The sequence below is a fragment of the Rattus norvegicus genome, chromosome 12 (assembly GCF_021556685.1).
Source record: "Rattus norvegicus strain SHRSP/BbbUtx chromosome 12, alternate assembly SHRSP_T2T, whole genome shotgun sequence".
Taxonomy (NCBI): domain Eukaryota; kingdom Metazoa; phylum Chordata; class Mammalia; order Rodentia; family Muridae; genus Rattus; species Rattus norvegicus.
The window spans coordinates 22,711,924-22,737,365 of NC_141545.1; the positions used below are offsets into that span (position 1 = coordinate 22,711,924).

The 25,442-nt window shown below is 39.0% G+C and overlaps 1 protein-coding gene and 1 pseudogene across 5 annotated transcripts; one reads left to right on the top strand and one right to left on the bottom strand.

The window, feature by feature from the left end:
* Positions 1 to 523: 523 nt before the first annotated feature.
* Positions 524 to 15,441, top strand: Zfp68 (zinc finger protein 68). Of its 5 annotated transcripts, none has more exons than XM_087578305.1 (6): positions 524 to 651; positions 3,194 to 3,306; positions 3,802 to 3,891; positions 8,842 to 8,968; positions 9,089 to 9,178; positions 11,314 to 14,462. In XM_087578305.1, exons 3-6 carry the CDS (start codon positions 3,871 to 3,873, stop codon positions 12,852 to 12,854), a joined length of 1,779 nt encoding a protein of 592 aa, XP_087434431.1. In that variant the 5' UTR covers positions 524 to 651; positions 3,194 to 3,306; positions 3,802 to 3,870; the 3' UTR covers positions 12,855 to 14,462.
* Positions 15,442 to 22,159: 6,718 nt separating this feature from the next.
* Positions 22,160 to 22,888, bottom strand: Rps8-ps9 (ribosomal protein S8, pseudogene 9; annotated as a pseudogene).
* Between the last annotated feature and the right edge of the window lie 2,554 nt (positions 22,889 to 25,442).

Below are 25,442 nucleotides of genomic sequence, written 5' to 3' on the forward strand. Positions count from 1 at the left end.
TTACCATGATTTTTTTTTTCTAGTATATTTTGGAAAGTTCAGACTGTCATAGGTGTACCAGAAAAAAAGCTCTTAGTTGAGCCTGAAATAGATCCCAGACCCCATTCTTTTGAACATTCTTGTGACCTAGCCTACTTGCTATAAGTCATGGAGGCAGGCATTGTACACAGCAAGCTTTGTGTGTGTGTGTGTGTGTGTGTGTGTGTGTGTGTGTGTGTGTGTGTGTGTGTGTGTGTGTAAAATCTGTTTCTATACAGAGTATACACACACACAAGCTTAAGTGATTTTAGGTATAAGAATATAAGGAATATATTGAGTTTCATAGGAAACCCTCCCTGTCTTAAAATTAGCAGCAGTCAAGAACCGGTCATTCTGGGCTCCTTCCGCTGTGCGTTGGCGCCATCTACTGTCACTCCGGGAACGACCCGAAACTCTATCCAATCGGAGATCCTGACTTGAGTCGAGTCCAATCGGACACACAGAGGGAGGGCGAGGGGCGGGCTTTGGCTGTCACCCGTCTTTTGTCTGGGAGCCGCCATCTTGGGCTCGGTGTTCCTGCCCAGGAGGCTCCGCGCAGCTCTGGTGGCGTGGTGACGCTGTGGGTGCTGAACGATGGTGGGAGGACACCAGCGTCCCCCAGCAGTGGACTTGGTGAGTGTGCGTGTGGCGTCTGGAGGTGATGGCGCGCGAGCGAGAAGCGCTGTTGTGGAGCGGGGTCTGCAGTAGGCCTCGCGGGCGTTCGCACTGGATACCCAGGGCTCTGAGACTCCTCGAGCTCGGGCTTCCTGACGCTCCCGATGCGGACTTCAGCGGGCTCTGCGCTGCTATGGAAAGGTTGTTTGATTCCTGCAGTTTGTGTTAGGTTGAGTTATTTCTATTCCGTCTGTGAGGCTTTTCCATGAGTCTGATCTGTGGCCCTCCGGATGCTTAGTTCCTCCTCCCTTCCTGTGAGCCTGCTGGTGTCTTCAGATTCTTATAAATGTTGGGGCATTCGGTCTCAAATCCAGAATCCCGAATGCCATCCCCGCCCCTCCTCGTCCTTTGTAAGTGCCCCTCCCCTCAAATTTATCTCTCTGACCATTTTCTCAAACACAGCGTCCAGTTTCCATTATGTTAACTGTTCCTCATTGTACATTTCAAATATGCAGTATTGTATAATGTAGCTTAAAAAATTTTTTTAAGAGTGCTAAAGAAAGGTACTCAACGCAAACATCACAAAAACAGAAAGGAAGGAAACAGAGGTCATTTGACTACTGAACATTGTGCCATTGAGTTTTACATGAATGCTCTGTGAATGCATTTCAGCATGCGTATTACCATACACGAACAACATGTAATACTTGTTAAAGTAACTATTTGCATACCTTTGCACGTGACCTCATAAGTTCAGTTGTATTTTAAGGTATTTATGTGCTCACCCTTGGAGCATCCTTAATAACTCAGTTTTTGTTTGAATTTAGTAAGTAGTGTGGCTTTAGTGTTCGGACGACACTATACCCTCACACGGTGTTCACCTTATAGTAATGCGGACAGAACGTAGGAGAAAACTAAAGTGTTCAGTACCTTACGACACACAGTAGGACACACCTGGAATTCAGTTCAATCAAGAACAAACTAATTGCCAAGTTGAGCAAATGATATTATTTAGAAAACGTAGATTAAGACCAAAACACCACAACTTAGCAGTAAATTATTTATTTTATTTATATGTAAACATGTGTGTTTGTATGATTGATTGTTTGCCGTTAGCATGCAGTGCCTTGGAGGCCAGAAGAAGGCATTGGATATCCTGCAGCTGCAGTTTACAAGTTGCTGTGAGCCATCTGGGAACTGAACTTGGGTCCTTTGGGAGACCATCAGGCATTCTTAAATACTGAGCCAATTCTTCAGTTATATTACCTAAGACTGACTTACAAATAAGTCGACCAAAGATGGTGGTTTAAAAGGCCATGGGTTTGGCCCTGCCCTCACATTGCATACACATGAAGAACATTGAAGAATATTAATTTCTAAGTGGGCTAGTATAGCAATTCAGATTTCATTGGCTCATTGCAACTTGAATTTTGGAGATTTTGTCTTTCTGGGAGTTAGGAATGGGAGTTCTGGGTTCTAGAAACATTTTCAGTGTGCTACATGTATTTACTCCATTGCAGGATCAATATCAATTGTTTGAAAATAGTTTTGCTTAGAGAACAGGAAAGAACAAATTCAGGATATTTAGCTATATCTTTTCTCCAGATTCCAACAAAGGGAAATGCTTTCTAGGATCATGTCTTCAGGTTACTTTCACAGTAAGATGTTCCAGGCACAGTGATTTGTAGTTACCTGCAAGAAATCATAAGTGATCTGTACGTACTAAAAATGAAGAAAATGGTAATTGGTGTGCCTATGCACTAAGCACTATACGTGTTTTCAGCTTTCTCCTGAGATGAGAAATCAGAAATAGACTGTTATTCCTTGGGTTCTGCTATTAGAATAAGTGTTCTTTATCTAAGACTGAGAAGGACAAGATCAGTGTCATGAGTCATGTTACTTAGCGGTGACCCTTAGTGGTGACCCTTAGCGGTGACTCTTAGTCTTTGTTGTCAGCCTGCATTGATTTGATCTGTGGTTTTAAAATTTTTTTTTAAGGACTGGAGAAATGGCTCAGCCATTAAAGGTTACACACCTTTACTGCAACACAAACAGCAGTATTTTTTTTTTATTGATTCTCTAACAGTTTTTTTCATACATGGACACATGTGTTTTAATCAAGTTACCTCTACCTCTGCTCTTCTTAGGCACCCCAATAAGCCCTCCTACTACTTTTTTGTCCCCCACCCCTTTTATATATATGTATGTATGTGTATATATATATATATATATATATATATATATATATATATATATCCCAGAGTCTAATTAGTTAGGCCAGTTTCTTAATACTTGTTGGGAGAAGTTCCTTGACTTGGAACAGGCGCAGCAACTTTGTCTACAAGCAATGGCTGAATGACAGTGAACTTTGAAATGTCAGCAACTTGCAACTTGGTTTCTCTGTCCATATCCAGGACAGTCCAATTGAAAGGAAGCTCTGGTTCCTGAACCTTGGATCTGGAATATTTGACACATCGCCTGTGAGGCTGTGAATGTGGAAAGTGTATTGGTCTGGTGCCTGCACTGTAAAGGTTCTTGAGTGCATTCACCTTTCTTTCAGATCCCTGCTATCTGAGTGGAGGACCACAGTAGGCCACTAGAGGAGGAGAATCAAGATGCCCCAGTTGACAGTTAGGTGACGCTCTGAAGCTCATCTGCCTCTTAAACCATCAGGTAGGTGCACCTACCAAAAAGAACCCATCTGATGCTAGCCTAAATTACTGACCAGCCCAATAATATTGTATTTAAAAAATTTTGAAGGGGCTTGTTATCTAGTGTAGATTATTATTACCCCTATGATAGATAGGATTCTAAAATTTAATGACACTTTGCTAATATTGGCAAAACAGTAGGTACTTTATACGTAGTGAGTTCCTCTAACTAAAAGATGAGTCGGATAGAAAAAATGTAGACATGTATACATAGGATTGGTGTTCAACTCACAGTACTGGTTAGGCTGGCTTCATTCATTCATGGGTTGGTGACTCTGCTGTTAACTTAGGGCCCCAAAGGCAGCCCCTCCTGTATAATTGAAGGCACTGGGTTGAGGAATCAGGCAGATGAACAATAGGGGGCAGGTTTTCCCAGTCTTGATAGAGCCTTTTACTCTGAAGCTCGCCATCTTGGGATGCGTCCCTAGGCTCAGTCTCCTCTACTCTGGAGGTCTAGGTGGCTGTGCTGTAGACTCTGTTGCCCTGTGACGTGCTGGTGCGGGGAGTTCCATAGGGAGGACGCTCGATGTCCTGGAAGCCAGAAATGGTGAGTGTGTGGGTCAGTGTTTTGAACCAAGGACTATAATTGGTGGGAATCATTTGTGGTTCTGGAGTCAACAGGCCAGAACTCTGTACTGGGTCACTGGGTCTCAGATCTCTTCTCTCTGTGGGGTGGGTGATGGGCTGGTAATTGGGACCCAGGTGGCCTGTCTCATTCCTGCAAAGTGACTTCAGCTCCTGTGGGAGCTTTTTTTGCCTTTAGTTTCCTACTGACTATAGGGCAGCAGGCTGGGCCATCAGTGGGCACAGAGTACATTGTGTTCTGTTCCCAAATGATTAAAAAAATGTTTTTACGGTATCATGAGTTTAACATTTACCACAAATGATACAACTTTAAAAAACTATCTCATGATTTCATACATATGCATAGTGTACTTTGATTAATGCCCTATTGTCCTTTTATCGTCTTCCCTTCCCATTGAATGTTCCTTCCCAAGAAGCCCCTCTCTTTCTTGTTTGTTCATTTGTTTATTGTTTATTTTTAAATTATATTAATGGCCCACTGCATTTAAGTAGGGTTGCTAGCATGAGTGTAGCTAGGGGATTATTGACTGCAAGGATAGGTTAACCAGTGGCAAATACCACTAAGGAATATTCAGCATTTACATACTGTCCATCCTTCTTAAGGAATGGTGGGGCCTTATGAGCTGCTCCCCTATCCGTGATGGATTGCATTGGCCCTTCCTGTGTCTGTCAGTCTGTCTCCACAAGGCCACTGGCCTGCCTCTAGGCACACCTTGGTCTTTGGCCTCTTTCCACTCTGCTGCTTGAGCTTAGGCCAATGGCCCTCTTCTGCGTCTCACTGCCTTGTCTGTATTACTGCATTTTCAACTTAGTCTCCTCTTTTCTCAGGATCCCCCTCTGTTCAGAATAAAGTCTGTCTTTGTTACCCTGACCTTCTCACTCTTGCTGTCACCTGCAGTCACCTCTGTCTGACCCAGAAGTTCCCATTTTCAATCAGTTTTAACCTCCTTTCTTACTTGCTATCTTTTTCATTGTAGGATTTAAAAAAAAAAAATGTGTCAAACCTGGAACGTCATAGCTCAGTGCGATGGAAATGAGCTACGTTTCTAGTCCACAGAACTTTTTTTTTTTTCTGCCTGAACTAGAGGTGGCAACTTTTAATTTATTTTAAGACATAAAAGATGGAAACATACCTGGATCTTAGCACTACGTGTCCTCAAGTGTCTACTGGTTTCTTGTTCGTTTTCACTCACCGTAAACTGGCTTATGCTGTCTGTTCATGACTCTGTATACTTTTGCAGTGCAGTGGCCAGTACCCGAGATATGTTGTTGTCATTTGTGTTTTAAGTCCCTCTGGTAAGCACAGGGCATGTTATGTGACACTTATGTTATCCTAAATAGCATAAATAAGTTATAATAAAAAATAATCACACCGTAAGTTACAATAAATAATACTAAGTTATACCACTTAGTAGGGCTTAAGTAATAAATAATACTAAGTTATACCACTTAGTAGGGCTTAAGTGCCATTCTTATTTGTAATCTTTGTTGAGTTTTAATTAGCATTTAAGACAGTTTGTAACAGCATCCTTACACTGCTTATTATTTCCAATGATTTTGTTATGATGATTAATTTTCCAATAGGATCAGAAGCAATTTTTTTTTTTTTTTTGCTCATACTAATCTGTTACCAAGAGCATAGAACATTTACTTCTCTGACTCAGAGTACCAGAGGGAAAACATTTTTTTGTGTGTAGCACATTCTCAAAGCTCATGACAAAGGGAAAATGCGAGTGTGTGGATGACACCTCTGACTTCTGCTTAGAAGACTACATCATTGTGCATTCGCAGTGCAGAGGGAGCCCAGATAGCAAAGGGAGGCTCCAGGTTGGCTCATGGGAATGTTGTGATTCTTCAGTATTTTACTTTGATAAAACCATGGCAGATCAGAGCTATTATAGTTGAAGTGTTGAACTTTTCCCCAGAACTTCTCTATTGAAGTCTGTATTCAAATCCACATGCTAACTGTATGTGCAGATAGGGCTTATAGCAAGTAATGTGCATTAAATGAGAAAATATGTGTGGGGTGCTAATACTCTACAGTTGAACTTCCTCATCTAAAAGAGGATGAAAAGCTGGGTGCTAACACAGTGTAAGAGCATTTATCTACCATGCCCAAAGCCACAGTTTAAGCCTTAAAATTGAAGACATGAAAACAAGAGGAAGGGAGAATTAACTTGTTCTTCCATGGAAAGACACTCTGATTAGGCTGTCACCTGGATGTCAAGATGATAAAGATGACTTTATCAGCAGCTGAACCACCTGCAACCTTGACTATTTATTAACTTACACACCTGTGACAAAAATCTCACTCTCACCCATTCTGTATATGTTTTTATTGCAACCCATGGTAACTAATACAGGGGGAAGCATTGGGTTTGGAAGAGTAGGAATAAAGCCTATACTACTGTCATTATTTGTGTGTTCATTTTTTAAGAATTTATTTTTTTGTGGCATGTATGTGGATATCAGAGGACCACTTTTGAGAGTTGGTTCTCCTTCCGCCATATGGGACCTAGGGATTGAACTCAGATCATCAGACTTCCTGATAGTCATCTTTATCCTCTGATCTGTCTTGCCACTGTGTAAGGTTTTTTTTTATAACAACATTGAAATCAACTGTTTAACATCTAAGAAGAAAATTTACTGACTTAAGAAAAATTATTGATACTGTTGTAGAATTTATCCATTTATTTGCTGTATATTTGTAATATATAATTTTATGTTCATTAATGTAATTGTTAATTTTTTGATAACTTTACTTTGTTTTATTCTCTGATAGGTTAGTATATTTTTGATGCTACAGTAGATACCTTTAATTTGGTATTTTGTTATTGTCTGGACATATTCTCATGTGTGAACATTTTCTGTGTTGGCTAATCTTGCTTATCAACTTGACATAATTGGGGAGAAGAAACTTCCCAATTGAGCAGTTGCCTCTGTTAGCTTGACCTGTGGTCATGTCTGTTAAGAATTTTCTTGGTTGCTGATTGATGTAGGAGTCCCAGCTTACTGTGGGTGGTGCTATTGTGGGCAAGTAGGCCCGGGCTGTATAAGAAAGGCAACTGACTAAGCTAGAGGGAGAGAGCCAGTAAGTAGCATTTCCCTGTTGTTTCTGCTTCAGTTCCTGCCTACTGGTTCCTATTTGAGTTCTTGACTTAGTACCCTTTAATGATGAACAGTATCTAACCTTAATGGCGTAATGATTTTTTTCTCTTAAAGTTGGTTTTGATCAGAAGCAGATTAAACCAGTTTGCTGGGTTATTATTTATTTGCATTACTGGGTATTGAAACCAGGGCTTCATGTGCTAGGGAAGCCCTGTATCACTGAGCTACAGCCCCAGCCTTTTTGTCGCCTGTCTGGTGTGTTTATTCAGTCCTCCTATTTGGAATAATGTCCAGGGAATTCTCTTTGGGTTTTAGGTATATGTTATGAAGATGATAGTCTTTCTTGCTTCTGTTTCATTGGACTTGCAAGTTCCCATTATAGAGTGCCAAATACTTCTGCGATTGAGCATGGTAACTCTGAATTTTTGTGAATATTTCTTAGGAAGGCATCAAATTCTATTCACCCAGATAACACCAGTGAATAGGTGAAAGAAACTATTCTACTTAAGTCCTGGTCAGTGAGCTGTAGTTAGGGTTACTTACTAGGAGCATTGATAACTCATAAGCAGTTATATCACTGAAGGGAATATCTCTCTAATTGTCTATATATCTTTGAGAAGGATTGGAACCCCTCTTCTTGTAACTATCAACTGTCTATAAATCAGAGGTCAAAGTCAATGATGTAGATGGTCAAGTATTCATGTTAATTTACATATTGCATAGCACCCCATGCCTCCTTTTAGACTCTTTGATTTAGGAAATAGATAATAGTTATTTTATGTGGTCCCTAACAGTAGCAGTTATTTTTGTTTAGTAAGAAAATACAGGATTGGCTATTACTGCAATTATCTTTAAAGCAGGTTTAATTTTTAAAAACTTTATGTATATGGGTGTATGAGTGTTTTGCTCACATATCTTTTTAACATTACTGTGCCTAGTGCCCTTGAACACTATCAGATCCTATGAATCAGAGTTCTAGATGGGTGGGACCTACCTTGTGGGATCAGGAAATCAAATTTGGTTTCCGGCTGGGGATTTAGCTCAGTGGTAGAGCGCTTACCTAGGAAGCGCAAGGCCCTGGGTTCGGTCCCCAGCTCCGAAAAAAAGAACCAAAAAAAAAAAAAAAAAAAATTTGGTTTCCTTGGAAGAACAGTCAGTTCTTAACTGATGAGCCATCTCTCCAGCCTTGGGCAATTACTTATATATAATCGATTATTAACAAGCCTTGAAATTAAACTTATAATTACTTAACTACAAAATCACTGGATAATAAATGGCTTCAACATTTACTGGTATGAGCATATATGAGCATTATATGAGCATACTCAGATACAGTATTCTGTGTAGTTCTGTTGGCCTATCTTATGTCCTTTGTGTTGTTATAATTGGATTTCTGTTGCTTCATTTTCATAAGAACACATCCCTGAAAACATTTGATTTCTATCTTGTGTAAGTAATAGATGCTTTGTATTTTCTACATCGTTCTCCTGTTATACATAGAACACTGCCCATTTTTTTTTTTTTTTTTTTACACATCAACAATATGTTTGTACTTGTGTCTTTGGACTATATCAGGTGCTTCCCTGAGGAGAATTTATTAATCCATTTATTCCTAGTAATAAGGATCGTTCAGCACCTTTAAGGAAAACTGGATAACTACCTGTTCTTTAATTATTAAATTCATGTGTAGGTAACATAATACTTTCTCCCATGATACAGAATATAAATCAAGTTTTGTGTTATGTAAGACAGGTATCCACATAGAACGATGAGCTCTCAGCTGAGGAGAAATGTGTCATTACAGGGGTTGGTGTCATTTGAGGATATAGCTGTGGAATTCACCTGGCAGGAATGGCAGGACCTGAATGAAGGTCAGAGAACTCTCTACAGGGATGTGATGCTGGAGAACTATAGCAACTTGCTGTTCTTGGGTGAGTGAAAAATGGAATCTAAACTATCTTTCAAAACTAATCTCATCATGGGCTGTCTCCTCAATAAAGATTCTTTCTTCTCTCTGCCTGGCTTAGAAGTCTAATATTTTCCATTTACAGGGCACTGTAAGACCAAACCTGAGCTGATCTTCAATTTGGAGCAAAGACTTGGGTCATGGATTGTAGAAGCCTCACACCAGAGCATCCCAGGTACATCAGAGCATAGGATTAAGCTTAGGGATTAAGAGGATGAGAACTAATCAGATACAATAACAAAATTTACCTCCATGTCTCAATCCTTCAGATGGCTAAATCCATTCCCTATAGGGATCTTAGAGAAGGAACATATATTGTTTTATTTTAGGAAAAGTCTAATAAACTAAGTTGTATGTAATTAAACTATGAGATGAGTATTTTCCAAGTTTGCTACATAATGTGCAGGTGGCTATTTACCAAAGTCTTAGTTATGGGTATTAAAAACAGAGATACGAATTTATGAATGAGTAGCTTAAGGCTCATATTAAATTATATGTATTGTTGCAGTTACAGGTGAAATTTGAGAGAAGAGTGTTAGAGTAAAGCAGTAGATTAAGAGTGCTTTATGAGTCTGAGTAAAAAGAGAGAGGTAACAAAGGACAAACTATTCCAAGTCTTTAGGGCAACTAAAAAGAAAAAAATAAAACTATAACATGTGCACACGTGCACATACATGTGTGTGCACACACAGAACTATAATGCCCACACATGTTTGTACGCACACACTAGGTAGCCTGTAATTATCTCCTTGTGCGGAGAAAACCCAAAGCCATAAGCACAAGGCTAAGTCTGGAGAATGTAGGCAGCCCTAAGGATAACTGGAAACCCGTAGTTGTCAGAAAGGATAAATTTAGTTGAGTGTTTCTTGACTGAGAGTGACTTTATAACTGCCAAGCACTGGAGGAGAAACCAGTTAGATTGCTCCGTACTCTGAAGTGCTGTACCAGAATCCAACTTGAGAGAGGTACTTGATGTGGTACTCATTCAGTTTTTGAGACTAAGAGATACTGTGGACATGAAATCAAGAAATAATCACAAATCACAGAGGGTCTAGACATGCTGTCACCATTATGTAACAAACTAGAAGACCTTTTAAGATAAAGTTTTAATGTGATTCTTCCAAAAAGAATTCCAAATTGAATTGTTCCTAAATTTAAAGCAGATGGCCAGATAAAAAGGAAGATGGTTGTTTGCTGTATGTACCATCTCTTCTCACTGGCCAAAGTACATAGGAATTTAAAATATGAATAATGTTTTTTGAAACAAACATTGTAAAGGCACTCATCAGTAAGCCAACTTCATACCAAATTAATTTAGACAGGATAAAGAAATTTACTGAACATTCATAAAGGAACCAATCCATTAAAATATATTCATTTCAAATGCTTGTGCACTGAATATTGGTGTTCTGAGTTCCATTAAAAAGAAAAAAGTAGTGTTCTTGAAGTGAAAATAATATATATCAGAAAAAATATAACAAAGAAATCTGACCTAAGTGACATTGACTTTCATGAGTGAAATATTGGGATCTAGTAGCTAAAAAGTCTATTATGGTCAACAGCTAACTCAGGAGGAAAACTTTACAGCTAAACAATGTGCATCAATGAGACTGAAGAGACATTTATAGTATATACCATCCCAGTGGCTGTGAAATACACATCTAAGCTTTCTCTAAAATCAAATTTGAGGTTGTGAAGCTGGCTCTAATAAACAAAAAAACACATTGAAAATAATGTCTTTAATCGTTTAAAATCAAAACCAAAAATGCTAAAACCCAGTTGTCAGAGAAATTAAAGAAACAAATGTATGTTTGAACAGTTTTGAGTGATCAGTGGCTTGTGAAAGTATAGGAGTTATATTTCCTAGAGTGAATTAAACTCAGAAAAGTAGAACGGGGAGTGTGTGCAAGGAGGAAGAGAAGCTACAGGTATGGGCTGAGAAAGGTAGATATGAGTATATTCAGTGTACGTCATGTACACGTATAAAAATAAGACAGTATTTAATTTGAGTGTGTGTGTCTGTGTGTGTAAACATAATACACATTTTGTTTGTAACATTAATATATGCTAAACTTAGAAGTCACATGTGACATTGGGTTAGGTAAAAGAAAATTTACAACATTTGGTAAGCAATCTAATGACTTCTAGTTTTTGCATTTTTGGTAAAATGATTTAAAAGCAAATAGATGGGTAAAGCATAAAGATTAAATTAAGAATTTGTGTTGTGCGTGTGTGTGTTAGCGTGTGTGTGTGTGTGTGTGTTAAGATAGTCCAATTTGTGCATATTAATATGTCTTACTGTCATTTTAGATTTCCAAAAAGTGAATACCCTAAACGAGACCAGTCCAGAAACCAAAGCGCGACATGTGTGTCAAGTTCCTCTCAACAGTGATACGTCAGAGGAGTTGGCTGGAATAGGGAATACTTGCACTGTGAGCACAAACTGCTTTTCAAATCAGACTGTAAAGAGTGAGGACTCACTAGGAATGAGTCCTAGAAAGTTTACTCTGTGGAAGGATGTGTATCTTCATAACGATGTTGATGAGGTAGAAGTTGGAGAAGAACCCGATGATTTTAATGGAACTGTAAAATCTGTCAGACATCCAGAGCGTGTTAGTCTATACAGGTTTCAAAGTTCACAGGGTTACTTTCAGAGTCTTATACCAGGGAAATCCTTCAACACAAAAGCAGTATTACTTACCCATAAGTTCAATGAATATGCAAAATCCTTAGTTGACACAGCATTTATTGGCAAAGAGATGGCTCAGATAAGGGTGAAATCATTTGAATGTAATGTATCCGAGATAAAGTGTAACAAGTCTGACCTTAATGAAAATGACCCAGTGCACGAGGGAGAGAAACATTACAAATGTAGTGACTTTGAGAATCCTTTTATTATTGAATCATACCTCCCAAAACATAAGGGACAGCATGAAAAGCTCTTTGTCCAGAAGGGATATGAGTTTTCTCAGCAGTCAGAAGTGAGTCTTCATCAGAAAATCCGCAGAGGGAAAAAGACCTATGAATGTAAAATATGTGGCAAGTGCTTTTATTGGAAAACGAGCTTCAATAGACATCAGAGCACTCACACTGGTGAGAAGCCCTATGAATGTACAGAATGCAGTAAAGCTTTCTGCCAAAAGTCACATCTCACTCAGCATCAGAGAGTGCATACAGGTGAGAGACCATATATATGTTTTGAATGCAGGAAAGCTTTCTATCGTAAATCAGAGCTTACTGACCATCAGAGAATTCATACAGGTGAGAAGCCATATGAATGTAAGGAATGTGGGAAAGCTTTTTGCCAAAAGCCCCAACTTACTCTACATCAGAGAATTCATACAGGTGAGAAGCCCTATGAGTGTGCAGAATGTGGGAAAGCCTTCTCCACCAAGTCCTACTTAACTGTACATCAGAGAACTCACACAGGTGAGAAACCTTACGAATGTACAGTATGTAGGAAGTCATTTATCTGTAAGTCAAGTTTCAGCCATCATTGGAGAACTCATACAGGTGAAAAACCTTATGAATGTAAGCAGTGTATGAAGACCTTCTACCGTAAGTCAGGCCTGACTCGACACCAGAGAACTCACACAGGTGACAAACGCTATGAATGTCAATTATGTCAGAAAGCTTTTTACTGCACTTCACACCTCATTGTACATCAGCGAACTCATACAGGTGAGAAACCTTATGAATGTAAGGAGTGTAGGAAAGCTTTCTACGATAAGTCAAATCTAAAACGGCATCAGAAGATTCATACTGCGAAGAAGGCCTCTGAATGCAAACAATCTAACAAATTTTTTCTGAGTAATACTTCTCAACATCAGACAATGTATTATGAATATTGAGAAGGCAAGAAAGCTTTTCACCAAAAACCAAACTTTATTTAAACATTCAACACTCTTCTTACAGGTAAGGAAACCCTGTGATTGGAAAGTACTTATCCAAAAGTCAGATCTTACTGTACATTGGACCACTTATACAAGGGATTAAATCAAATGAATAAACAGTGAAGGAAACCTTTGACTCTTGTTTATTAAAGAACTTTGACTGTGGCAAATAATTTAGCCAGTACATTAACCCAACATAAGACAGATATTTATGGTGGAGGATCACTTGCACTCAGGCAATAGAGGAAGACACCATGACTTAAAAGAAAATAGGGCAAAGTTTTCCACTTGACATTCTGACATACTACCACACCCCAGTGGTGTGAAAATGAAAGGGAGGAATGCCCCAAACTCTGAATAGAATTTGGAACTCATTGCTGGGTGTTTTGAGACGTTCCTGTAATCTCAATATTTGGCAGGTTGAAGAAAGGAGTTTAGGAATTGTAGTCTAACCTTTGCTACAAAGCAGTTTCAAATCCAGCCTGGGTTACATGAGAACTTTAAAAAAAAAATGACAATTACAATACAAGAATGAGCCTCTAAACTTCGCAAACCATATAAAGGGGATAAAGGACAATACAGCTCGGGGTAATTGTTGCTATACCATACTTCCATTTGAACCAGAGATGCTATAGGAGTCCTGTCTGCGTTAGTTCTGTAGAAACTTGTGGAACTTTGTGGAAATTACATGACACTGAGCATCACTTATAAAAGCGAGCTCACTTGAATTTCGGCACTTAGGGCAGTGACAGTGTTTGGCTGCTATTGGTGTAATCTGTCTTTAAATTACATCTGTTATCACCTTACAGGCTTTATTATATTTATTTATCTGGGCATGCACTCCATAGCATATCAAAGTCGGGACAAACCCCAAAGTCATTTCCCTTCTACCTGGTGGATTCTTAGTATCAAACTCAGGTTATCAGGCTTTGTAGAAAACATCTTTACTCTTTGAGCCATGTCTCCTGCTCCTGTATTTATACTCAACTATAGTATGAATTAAAAGCAATTCTGGAGTTAACTTCAGCTAGTCCAGAATGCTTTACTGGGAAGGACATTTTTTAAAATCACTTTTAGTATAGTCTCCCTAACTTCAGTTTGGAGATAAGGTCTTGGTACAAATACCCTGACTGATAGCAAAGTCCTGCTTATCTTGCCTTAGTCTTGTGAGTGCTTAGATTAAATGTTATGTGCCACTGTGCCCAGCCATAAAATTTTGAGGCATAAAAAATTAATGAAAATTTCTTGAGTTATTAGGTGCTGTGTTCATGTTCTAAATACCCATCACTGTGTTTAAAAAATCAAGCGAATGAAAGATTTGACTTGACAGCACAGTGAAAGGATGGCAGATCTGTCGACATCAAGAGAAATGATTGTAATGTGGAATTCAGTTTGCCATATCAGATACCCACATCTTGGTCATCACAGACAAGCAGAAGGCAGGGAAGCTGAAGAAGATAATGGAAGAGGTGAAATAAAACATGTATTAAAATCCTAAAATGTAAAGACATTCTGATCATGTTATTTGGGTGTTAATTGGAAATAATAAATGATTTAAAAATACTATTTCACGTTGTATTCAGTTGTGTACAAAGAAGCAGGATGGTCATTCCCAGTCAGCATAAATTGACCTCCAATCTGGGGCATTTGTGGTTGACGTGAATGAAAGTTGGTAGTTATACTGAAATCTAGTGGACAAGGTTGAACCAATTTCATAATATAAGTACATTCTGTATTATATAGTTTTAGAAATCTGAATGAAGGCACTCAGCTTAAGTACAGAAAATTTGTTAAATATGTAATGTAACAAATACATTGAGAGACTCGAGGTAGGGTACATGGCCTTTTATGTATGTAGTTCTCACTGCAATTTCAGATTTACTAAATTACTGTGGTTATATTATTTAACTTGGTATTGCTGTGGCCAACTATCTGACAGATCCAATTTAAGGGTGTAAATATTTATTTTAGGCCATAATTTCAAATAGTAGTTACTTGACCCCCTTACCATGGGTAGTTCATGGTTTGCAAAAGGGTTAGCAAGCACTTTTTAACATTAAAACAAATAGGAAACAGCAAAGGAGTGGGTGAATACTAGGTTTACTCTGTAATGATATACAACAGCAATGTATATTAAAAACAAATATATACCCCTTCCTCCCAAAAAACAGACAAAAGGTCTTCCTGAATTTTATTTCACCTCCTAAAGTATTGCCACTATCCAAGAATCAAGCATCCAATACACAAGCCTTTGGGAACATTTCAGATTCAAATCAATATATACAGTTTCACATGAAACAACTAACCTTTTAATATTCTGTTAAATATATCATGTTCATATAGAGTTGTATGGGTATTTTTATAAAACTATTCAGACTAAAACTGACAAGCTATCCCCTGCCCCAAAGTGGGTGATTGATAATGTATTTTCAAAGTTTAATCAACATAGAACTTGTAATTCTAATATAAATTCATGTTGAAATGCAGATCCTGGTATACAGTTATTCATAGTTGACATCTGAATTAAAGCATTTTTGGTAAACAATTCTCATTTTAATTTTTTTTTACCCTTTTAGTTAAATTATTTTATAAAAATACCACTTGCATCCCTTATCCTTTCCCTCTGTGGGTTCTCCCTCCAATTCAATGCTCCCCTTCTCACTCAAATTGTTAGCTTCTTTATTATAGTTACACATATACCTACAAATATATAAAAACAACCCACTGAGTTCATTTTTGTTGGTGTGTATGTAGATTCAGGGTTGACCACTTTGTAGTGGATAATCAATCTTATTGGGGTTCATTTCTGGGAGAGAATAATTCTGTTTCTCAGTAGTCCTGTTAGTCCTACTAAATGAGAGTAAAGACTATTGACTTTTTTTTTTTTTATGAGAACTCATCAAGCTTTATTTTCTGTCAGGGCTATCTTCATAACTTAGCATAGCCCTAAACAGAAAAATTTCTTAAAATATATAGCCACCAAATTGTAAGGCCAGGGTATTTGCAAGGGTTTTTAGTTATGTAGGAACTTGGCAGAACATCTCAATTATTTGGTAGAGCATCTTACAGGGTGGAGGCAAGGGTATAGAGTGTGGAATATATAAAATTAGAGAAAATGTGTCAAGATACTGTCCAGCCCAAGTTTTGCAGAAAACAGGAATGAACTTACCTAGAACTTGTAACAGGATGGCTTCTAAAGATGAAACCAGGCTGGTTTATCAAATAGTTTTTCTTCAGTTCTTTATTTCGGGACTCTGAGATTCCCCTCCCCCTTTTCACATTAGCATGTTTTTTATATGTTCATTGTTCAGGTCTTATTGTCTTATTTTTCTATTGTGAAGAGATGCAATGAACAAGGCAATTTATAAAAGAGAACATTTGTATTAGGTTTCTTTAGCATAACAACTTACAGAAAGAATTTCTCTGTATAAAGGGGATTTATTAGAATGACTTAGTCTATATGCAGTCCAGCTAATCCAACAATTTCTGGCTGTGAATAGAAAGTCCAAGAATCCAGTAGTTCCTCAGTCCAGGAGGCTGGGTGTCTTCTCTGGTCTTCAGTATATACTGGAATCCCTAAGAAGTAGGTTCTAGTGCCTGTGAAGGAATGGGCTTGTTAGCAAGATGAGGGTAAGCAAAGACTAAGTTCCTCTTTCGTGTCTTTATATAGGTGTCTAGCAGAAGGTGTGTCTTCCTGTTTCAAACTTTGAATTAAAAGTTTGTCTTCTGGATTCAGAATTAGAAATAGATCTTCCTATTTCAATTTAAGAAAAAGTATTCCTCCTAGGTGTGCATATAATATTTGGATTTTAGTTTATTCTAGATGTAGTTAAAGTGAAGACAGAGAATAGCTATCATAGCATTTGATTGGGACTTGCTTACAGTTCCAGAGGGTGAGTCCATGACAATCATGGCAGAGAGCATAGCAGTAGGTAGGCAGGTAGGCAGGTAGGCAGGTAGGCGTGGTGCTGGAGCAGTAGCTGAGAGTTTACAACCTGTCTTCAAGTTGGAGGCAGAGACAGAGAAAGAGTGGTCCTGGCATGGGCTTTTGAAATGTCAAAGTACCCTCCAGTGACTCACTTCTTCCAATAAATTCCAACTAGTCCATTTCAAACAGTTCGACCAACTGGGGACCAAGAATTCAAACATATGAGTCTATGGGGGTGGGGTGGGCATTCTCTTCCAAACTACCACATTTATGCAGAGCTTTTCTTTTCTTTTCCTTCCCTTCCCTCCCCTTCCCCTTCCCCTCCCTCCCTCCCTCCCTCCCTCCCTCCCTCCCTCCCTCCCTCCCTCCCTTCCTTCCTTCCTTCCTTCCTTCCTTCCCAAAAATTATTTTATTTAGGTCCTGAATGTCCCTCATTCTGGTCCCCACTCTCAGAGTTCTTCACTCTGCCCCATTCGCCTTGCTCCCCATTCCTGGCATCCCCCTTTTCCTGGATTCTACAGGATTGGGCATGATCTCTTCCACTGAGGCCAGAGAAAGTAGTCCTCTGCTACATATGTGCTGAGGGCCTTGAACCAGCATGTGTGTGCACTTTGGTGCACAAAGAGCTTACTCTTTGAAAGCTTCCAGAGGTCCAGATTAGTCAACACTGTTGGTCTCCCTATGGGATTGCCATTCTCTTCAGCTCCTTCGACACTTGCCCTAACCCTTCCATAGGGGTCCCTGACCTCAGTTCAATGTCTGGCTGTAAGTATCAGCATCTGTCTCAGTCAGCTGCTGGTGGAGCCTCAGAGGACAGCCATGCTGAGCTGCTGTCTGCAAGCACAACATAGCATCAGGAATAGTGTCAGGTTTGGTGCAGCCCGTGGGATGGATCCTGAGCTGGGCTGGTCACTGGATGGCATTTTCCTCGGTCTCTACCCGATTTTGGTCTCTGCATTTCTTTTAGAGAGGAACAATTCTGGGTCAAAAATTTTGAGGGTGGATTGGTGACACCACCCCTTCACTGGAGGGCCTGTCTGTGTACTGGAGGTGGTCTCTTCAGCTTCAATCTTCCACTGTTGGGCATTTCACCTAAGGTCATCCACATTGAGTCTTAGAAGCCTCTCACATCCCAGGTCTCTGGGATTTTCTAGAGGTCCCCTCACCTCTCAGCCCAGGCATATGTCTATTCTCCTGACCCTCTGGGATTTTTTCTTGTCTCCCCCATACTTCATCCTGCCCTCCTTCCCTTCCCCCTTTCTTTTGCCACATAGGTTCCTCCTTCCCTCTGCCATCTGTGATTATTTTGTTCATCCTTCTAAGTGGGATTGAAGTATCCTCACTTGGGCTTTCCTTATTGTTAAAATTCTTATTATCTGTGGGTTGTTTAATGTCTATTCTGTACCTTTTGGCTAATATTCATTTATCAGTTGTCAACGACGGGACTGAGGGTACCTGGAAGAGAATGGGGGACAAGATACGCGAAGAAGGACGCCAAGACAAGAGTCTGATCAAGGCGACAGTTTTATTTTTATACCATAACAGGGGTATTTATACCATAACAGGGGTAACAGAGGGAGGGGGAAGTAAGAAACATTTACGCAGGCCAAGGACACAGTATTTGTGTGGTCAGGGAATCAGCTGATGTTGACAAGATGTCAGAAAGGTCACAGGTTTGTCATATCTATTGGTCAGCAGGACATTGGTTTCTCAGAAAGGTTACAGGTCATCACATTGGGCATCTTGATGTCAGATGTATTTCTCAGCAAGGTCAGAGCTTTATCATATCTTTATTCATCCTGACCACCAGATTTGTATTAGTCTTCTGTAGCTGGCTGGGGATTTTTCATGAACCCAGTCATACTTAACACTAACCATCATAATAACATCAATAATGGAGGGTTTCAAGGGCATCGCTCCCAACAATCAATGAGTACATACCATGCATGTCCTTTTGGGTCTAGGTCACCTCACTCAGGATGATATTTTTTAGTTCCGTCCATTTGCCAGCAAAACTCATGATGTCTCATTTTAAATAGCTGAATAGTATTCCATTATTTGAATGAGCAACATTTTCTATATCCATTTTTTGGTTGAGGGACATCTGGGTTGCTTTAAGTTTCTGGCCATTACAAATAAGACTGCTAATGAACATGCTGGAGCATGTGTCCTTGTGGCATGGTGGAACATCTTTTGGGTATAGGCCCAGGAGTGGTATAGATGGTTCTTCACATAGAACTATTTCCAACTTTCTGAGAAACCTCCAGATTGGTTTCCAGAGTGGTTGTACCAGTTTGCAATGCCATTGGCAGTGGAGGAGTGTTCCTTATTCTCCACATCCTCGCCATCATGTGCTGTTGCATGAGTTTTTGATCTTAGCCATTCTGAATGGTATAATGTGGAATCTTAGAGTCATTTTGATTGTCATTTCCCGGATGATTAAAGATTTTGAACATTTCCTAAAGTGCTTCTCGGCCATTTGAGATTCCTCTGTTGAAAATTCTGTTTAGGTCTGTGCCCCATTTTTAATTAGATTGCTTGGTGTTTTGGTGGCTAACTTCTTGAGTTCTTTATATATTTTGGATATTGGCCCTCTACTGGATGGAGGGTCAGTGAAGATCTTTTCCTAATCTGTAGGTTGCTGTATTGTATTGTCCTATTGACTGTACCCTTTGTCTTAGAGAAGCTTTCAGTTGCATGAGGTCTCATTTACCATTTGGATATTGGTTTTTGTATTTGTACCTTTGTATATGGTGCTAAACATGGATTAATTTGCATTATGCTAAATGCAGACCACCAGTTAGATCAGCACCATTTGTTGAAAATGCTTTCTTTTTTCCACTGCCTGATTTTGGCTTCTTTGTCAAAGATCAATTGCCCACAAGTGTATGGATTTATTACTGAGTTTTCGATTCTATTCCATTGATTGACCTATCTGTCTGTGTACCAATTCCATGCAGTTTTTTTTTTTATCACTATTGCTCTGTAGTACAGCATGAGGTCAGGTATATTGGTTCCCTCAGAAGTTCTTTTATTGTTCAGAACTATTTTTGTTGTCCTGGGTTTTTTTGTTTCTTTTCATATGAAGTTGAGAATTGCTCTTTCCATATCTGTGGAGAATTGAGTTGGAATTTTTATTTAAATGTCATTTCCTCTGTAGATTGCTTATGGCCATTTTTACTATGTTAATTCTACCAGTCCACGAGCATGGAAGATTTCTCCACTTTCTGAGCGCTTCTTCCAGTTCTTTCTTCAGGGACTTGAAGTTCTTGTCATACAGATCTTTCAGATCTTTCACTTGCTTGGTTAGAGTTCTACCAAGATATTTTATACTATTTGTGGCTATTGTGACAGGTGTTGTTTCCCTAATTTCTTTCTCAGCTCGTTTATCATTTGTATAAAGAAAGGCTACTCACTTGTTTGAGTTAATTTTATATCTAGCCACTTTGCTGAAGTTATTTATCAGCTGTAGGTGTTCTCTGGAAGAATTTTGAGGGTGACATAGTATACTAACATATCATCTGCAAATAGTGATACATTGACTTTTTCCTTTACAATTTGTATCCCTCTGATCTCCTTTAGTTGTCTAATTGTTCTAGATAGAACTTCAAGTACTATATTGAATAGGTAGGGAGAGAGTGGGTAGCCTTGTCTAGTCCCTGACTTTAGTGGGATTGCTTCAAGTCTCTCTCTGTTTAATTTGATGTTGGCTGTTGGTTTGTTGTGTATGGCTTTTCTTATGCTTAGGTGTGTGCTATGAATTCCTGCTCTTTCCAAGGCTTTTAACATGAAGGGGTTTGGATTTTGTCAAAGACCTTTTCAGCATCTAATGACATGATCATGTGATTTTTTCTTTGAACTTGTTTATATACTAGATTATGTTGATAGATTTTCATATATCGATCCATCACTCCATCTCTGGAATGAAGCTTCCTTGATTGTGGGGAATGATGTTTTTGATGTGTTCTTGGATCCAGTTTGTGAGAATTTTATTGCGTAATTTTTTGCATCAATATTCATAAGCAAAATTGGCCTGAAGTTCTCTTTCTTTGTTGGATTTTGTGTGGTTTAGATGTCAGAGTAACTGTGGCTTCATAGGATGAATTAGGTCCTGCTCCTTCTGTTTCTATTTTGGGTCAGAGTTTGAGGAGTATTGGTATTCGCTCTTCTTTGAAGGTCTAAAATCATCTGGTCTTGGGCTGTTTTTGGTTTGGAGAATTTAATGACTGTTTCTACTTCCTTAGGGGTTATAGGACCATTTAGATTATTTACCTGATCTTAATTTAACTTTTGCATGTGTTATCTGTCTAGAAAATCATCCATTTCTGCCAGATTTTATGGTTTTGTTGAGTATAGGCTTTTGTAGTAGGATCTGATGATTTTTTTTAATTTCCTCAGTTTCTGTTGTTGTGTCTCCTTTTTCATTTTTGATTTTGTTAATTTATATACGGTCTCTGGGGCCTTTAGTTAGTTTGGCTAAGTATTTATTTATCTTGTTGATTTATTCAAAGAACCAGAGTCTGGTTTTGTTGATTCTTTGCATTGTTGTCTTTGTTTCTACTTGGTTGCTTTTAGCTCTGAGTTTTATTATTTCCAGCTGTCTACTACTCTTGGGTGTGTTTGCTTCTTTTTGTTCTAGAGCTTTCAGGTGTGGTGTTAAGTTGCTAGTGTAGGATCTCTTTAATTTCTTTATGAAGGCACTTAGTGCTATGAATTTTCCTTTTAGCACTGCTTTCATGGTGTTCCATAAGTTTGGGTATGCTGTGCCTTTAGTTTCATTGAATTTTAGAAATTCTTTAATTTCTTCAATTTCTTCCTTAACCAAATTATCATTGAGTAGAGAGTTTTTCAGTTTCCATGAGTATGTGGGTCTTTTGTTGTTTTTGTTGTTATTGAAGACCAGCCTTAGCCTGTGGTGATCTGACAAAATGTGTGGGCTTATTTCAATCTTCTTGTATCTATTGAGGCTTGTTTTATGTATGAGTATATGGTCAGTCTTGGAGAAGGTACTATGAGGTGCTGAGAAGAAGGTATATAGTTTTGTTTCAGGGTAAGATATTCTGTAGATATCTATTAAATCCATTTGATAGATTCTGTTAGTTTTATTCTGTTTAGTTTCTGTTACAATGACCTGTCTATTGGTGAGAATGAGGTGCTCAAATCTCCCACTATTATTGTGTTAGGTTCAATGTGTGTTTTAAATTTTAGTAACGTTCCTTTTATGAACGTGGGTGCCCTTTCATTTGGGGTATAGATGTTCAGAATTGAGACTTCATCTTGTTAAATTTTTCCTTTGATGCGTATGAAGTGTCCTTCCCCATCTCCTTTTTTTTTTTTTTTTTTTACAGAACAGCAAACACCTTTATTACATGAGCTATGACAGTTTATTTGCCTTTCCGGGCTTTGATCTTCTGCAGATAGAAAGAACTCCAGCTCCTTGCCTTCGAGCACATAGCCATCTGCTCTGCCACACTGGCCTGGTCTTGAGGCAATACAGGCAATACAGGCGAGAAGCTTGCCCTGCTGGAACTGCTCCTCCAGAAGACTGCTGATTTTGGCATTCTTTTTCCTTTCATCATATTTCTTTTGAATTTTCTTTGATCGTTTTTTGTTTAAAATCTCTTCCTTCTCAGGAGTCAGCTTGGCCCCCTTCTTGCGGCCCAGGGGCAATGCATAGTGGAACTTTCACCGCTGTCGGAACGGTGTGCTGTCAATAAGCACAATGCAATTCTTCACCAGGGTCTTGGTGCGGACGAGCTCGTTATTGGGTGCACTGTAGACAACATCAATGATCCTTGTTTTTCGAGTACAACACTCAGAGCCCCAGGAAAAGTTCCCCACATCCAGTCTCAGAGCACGATACTTCTTATTGCCTCCTCGAACTCGGACTGTGTGTATGTGGCGAGGGCCAATCTTAGTGTTGGTGGCCGGCAGTCCCAGCTCATACTTCCGCTTCTTGTGGTAGGGTTTCCTCTTACCCCCAGTCTTGCGGCGCTTGTGCCAGTTGTCCCGAGAGACGCCCATCGCTCGGCGCTGGCTGGAAAGAGGAAGCCCAAAGCTTCACGGTCCGGTCTGGATATTTTTTATTTACATTTCAAATGTTATCCCTTTTCCTGGTTACCTGTCCAGAAATCCACTATCTCCTCCCCCACCCAACCACTTCCTCTCACCTCCCTGTCCTGACATTCCCCTACACTGGGTCATCCAGCCTTGAAAGAACCAAGGACCTCTCCTCCCATTGATGCCCAACAAGGCCATCCTCTGCTAAATATGTGGCTGGAGTCATAGGTCCATCCCTGGGTACTCTTCTGATGGTGGTTTAGACTCTAGGAGCGGTGGGGGGGGGTCTGTTTGGTTGATATTGTTGTTCTTATGGGGTTGCAAACCCCTTCAGCTCCTTCAGTCCTTTCTTTAACTCCTCCATTCTCAGTTCAATGGTTGGCTGCAAACATCCACCCCTGTATTTGTCAGGCTCTGGCAGAACCTCTCAGGAGACAGCTATATCAGGCTCCTCTCAGCATGCACATCTTGGCATCTGCAATACTGTCTGGGTTTGGTGGCTGCATGTGGGATGCATCCCTAGGCAGGACAGTCTCTGGATGGCCTTTCCTTCAGTTTGCTCCACACTTTGTCTCCATATTTCCTCCTGTGAGTATGTGTGTTTTGAGCTTTAGTAGTTTCTTTTATGAATGTGGGTGCCCTTTCATTTGAGGTATAGATGTTCAGAATTGAGACTTCACCTTGTTAATTTTTTCCTTTCATGTGCATGAAGTGTCCTTCCCCATTTCTTTTTTTCTTTTATTGGATATTTTTATTTACATTTCAAATGTTATCCCCTTTCCTAGTTACCTGTCCAGAAATCTAAGAAGCATCCACACTTTGGTCTTCCTTCTTCTTGAGATTCATGTGGTCTCTGAATTGTATCTAGAGTATTCTGAGCTTTTGGGCTAGCATCCACTTATCTATCAGTGTGTTCTTTTGTAATTGGGTTACCTCACTCAGGATGGTATTTTCTAATTCCATCTATATGCCTAAGAATTTCATGAAGTCATTGTTTTTAAAAGCTGAGTAGTATTCCAGTGTATAAATGTATACAGAGCAAGTAGGAAAGAGAAGTAATAGCATACAACTTAGAAAAAAGCATCACCATGCTCTCTGAGCCCTCTGGAACATACCAAGCTCCCCTAAGCAGCCTGCCATCCCAGAGGGACTTCCATTCCTCTGCCCTCTCTTTGCCCACCTTCATCAGACCTGAGGCAACTGAACCATACAGAACTACAGGTCAGGAATCACACAGCCCAAGGATACCCATCAGAGACGTGTCACACCAGGACCATCAAGGTTCACCACTCTCTCAATACCCACTACAACAAGATCAACTAGGGATCAAAATCATACAAGTGGTTAAAGGCCCTAAAAAGAACACAATCAACAAGAGCTAGGGCAATATGACATCGCCAAAGTGTAGCTACCCCCACTACAGCATGATCTGAATATACTAACACAACTGAAATGCAAGAAAATGACCTTAAATCTTATAAAGATTATAGAGGCCTTAAGAAAAAATGAATAAATGTCTTAAAGAAATATAGGAAAATACAATCAGTTAGATGTCTTTAAAGAGGAAACAAATAAACCGCCTAAAGATATACAGGAAAATATAATTAAGCAGGTAAAGGAAATAAATAAAACTTGTGCAAGACCTGAAAGCAGAAATAGAAGCAATAAAGAAAACACAAAGTGCAGAAATCCTGGAGATGTAAAACCTAGGAGAGAGAACAGGAGCAGCAAATGCAGTATTACCTGCAGAATACAGAAGAGAGAAGAGAGAATCTTAGGCATAGACAAAATGATGAAAAACAATAGAAGAAATTGATGCATCGGTCAAAAAATGTTAAATCTAAAAGAGTCCCAGTCAAAACATCCAGGAAACTGGATACTATGAAAAAGACCTAACATAAGAATAATAGGAATAAAAGAAGCTGAAGAGTCCCAGCACCAAGGCCCAAAAAATATTTTCAAAAAATAGAAGAGAACTTTCTCAACCTAAAAAAAAAAAAAAGATGCTTATAAACATGTAAGAAGCTTATAGAACACAAATTAGACTGGACTACAAAAGAAAATCCTCCCACCACACAATAATCAAAACATTAAATCTACAAAACAAAGAATTTAAGAAGTGGCAAGAGGAAAAAGGCATGTAATATACAAGACAGACCTATGGGAATTACGCCCAACTTCTCAACAGAGACTCTAAAAGCTAGAAGGACCTAGACAGATATCTTGCAACTTCTAAAGAACAGCAAAAGCCAACCTAGACTATTAGATTCAGCAAAATGCTCAAACAACATACATAAAGAAAATAAGATATTCCAAGATAAATCTGAATTCAAAGAGTAGTTATCTAGAAATCCAGCCCTATAGAAAATACTAAAAGGAAAATTCGACCCCAAGTAGGATAACTACATCAAAGACAACACAGGAAATAAGCAAAAGGAAGGGAAGTGCACACACACACCACAAACATGAATATAATAGAAAATAACAATCACTTGTCATTGATATCTCTCAAAATCAGTGGATTCGAATCCCAATAAAAAAGACACAGTTTAACCAAA

Bases quoted from the DNA above. Each gene is read 5' to 3' on its own strand.
- Zfp68 (XM_087578303.1), top strand. From the start codon at position 7,362: ATGAAGATGATAGTCTTTCTTGCTTCTGTTTCATTGGACTTGCAAGTT. The intron at 7,449-8,841 runs GTAACTCTGAAT...GTGTCATTACAG, and splicing joins TACTTCTGCGATTGAGCATG to GGGTTGGTGTCATTTGAGGA. The intron at 9,179-11,313 runs GTACATCAGAGC...CTGTCATTTTAG, and splicing joins CTCACACCAGAGCATCCCAG to ATTTCCAAAAAGTGAATACC.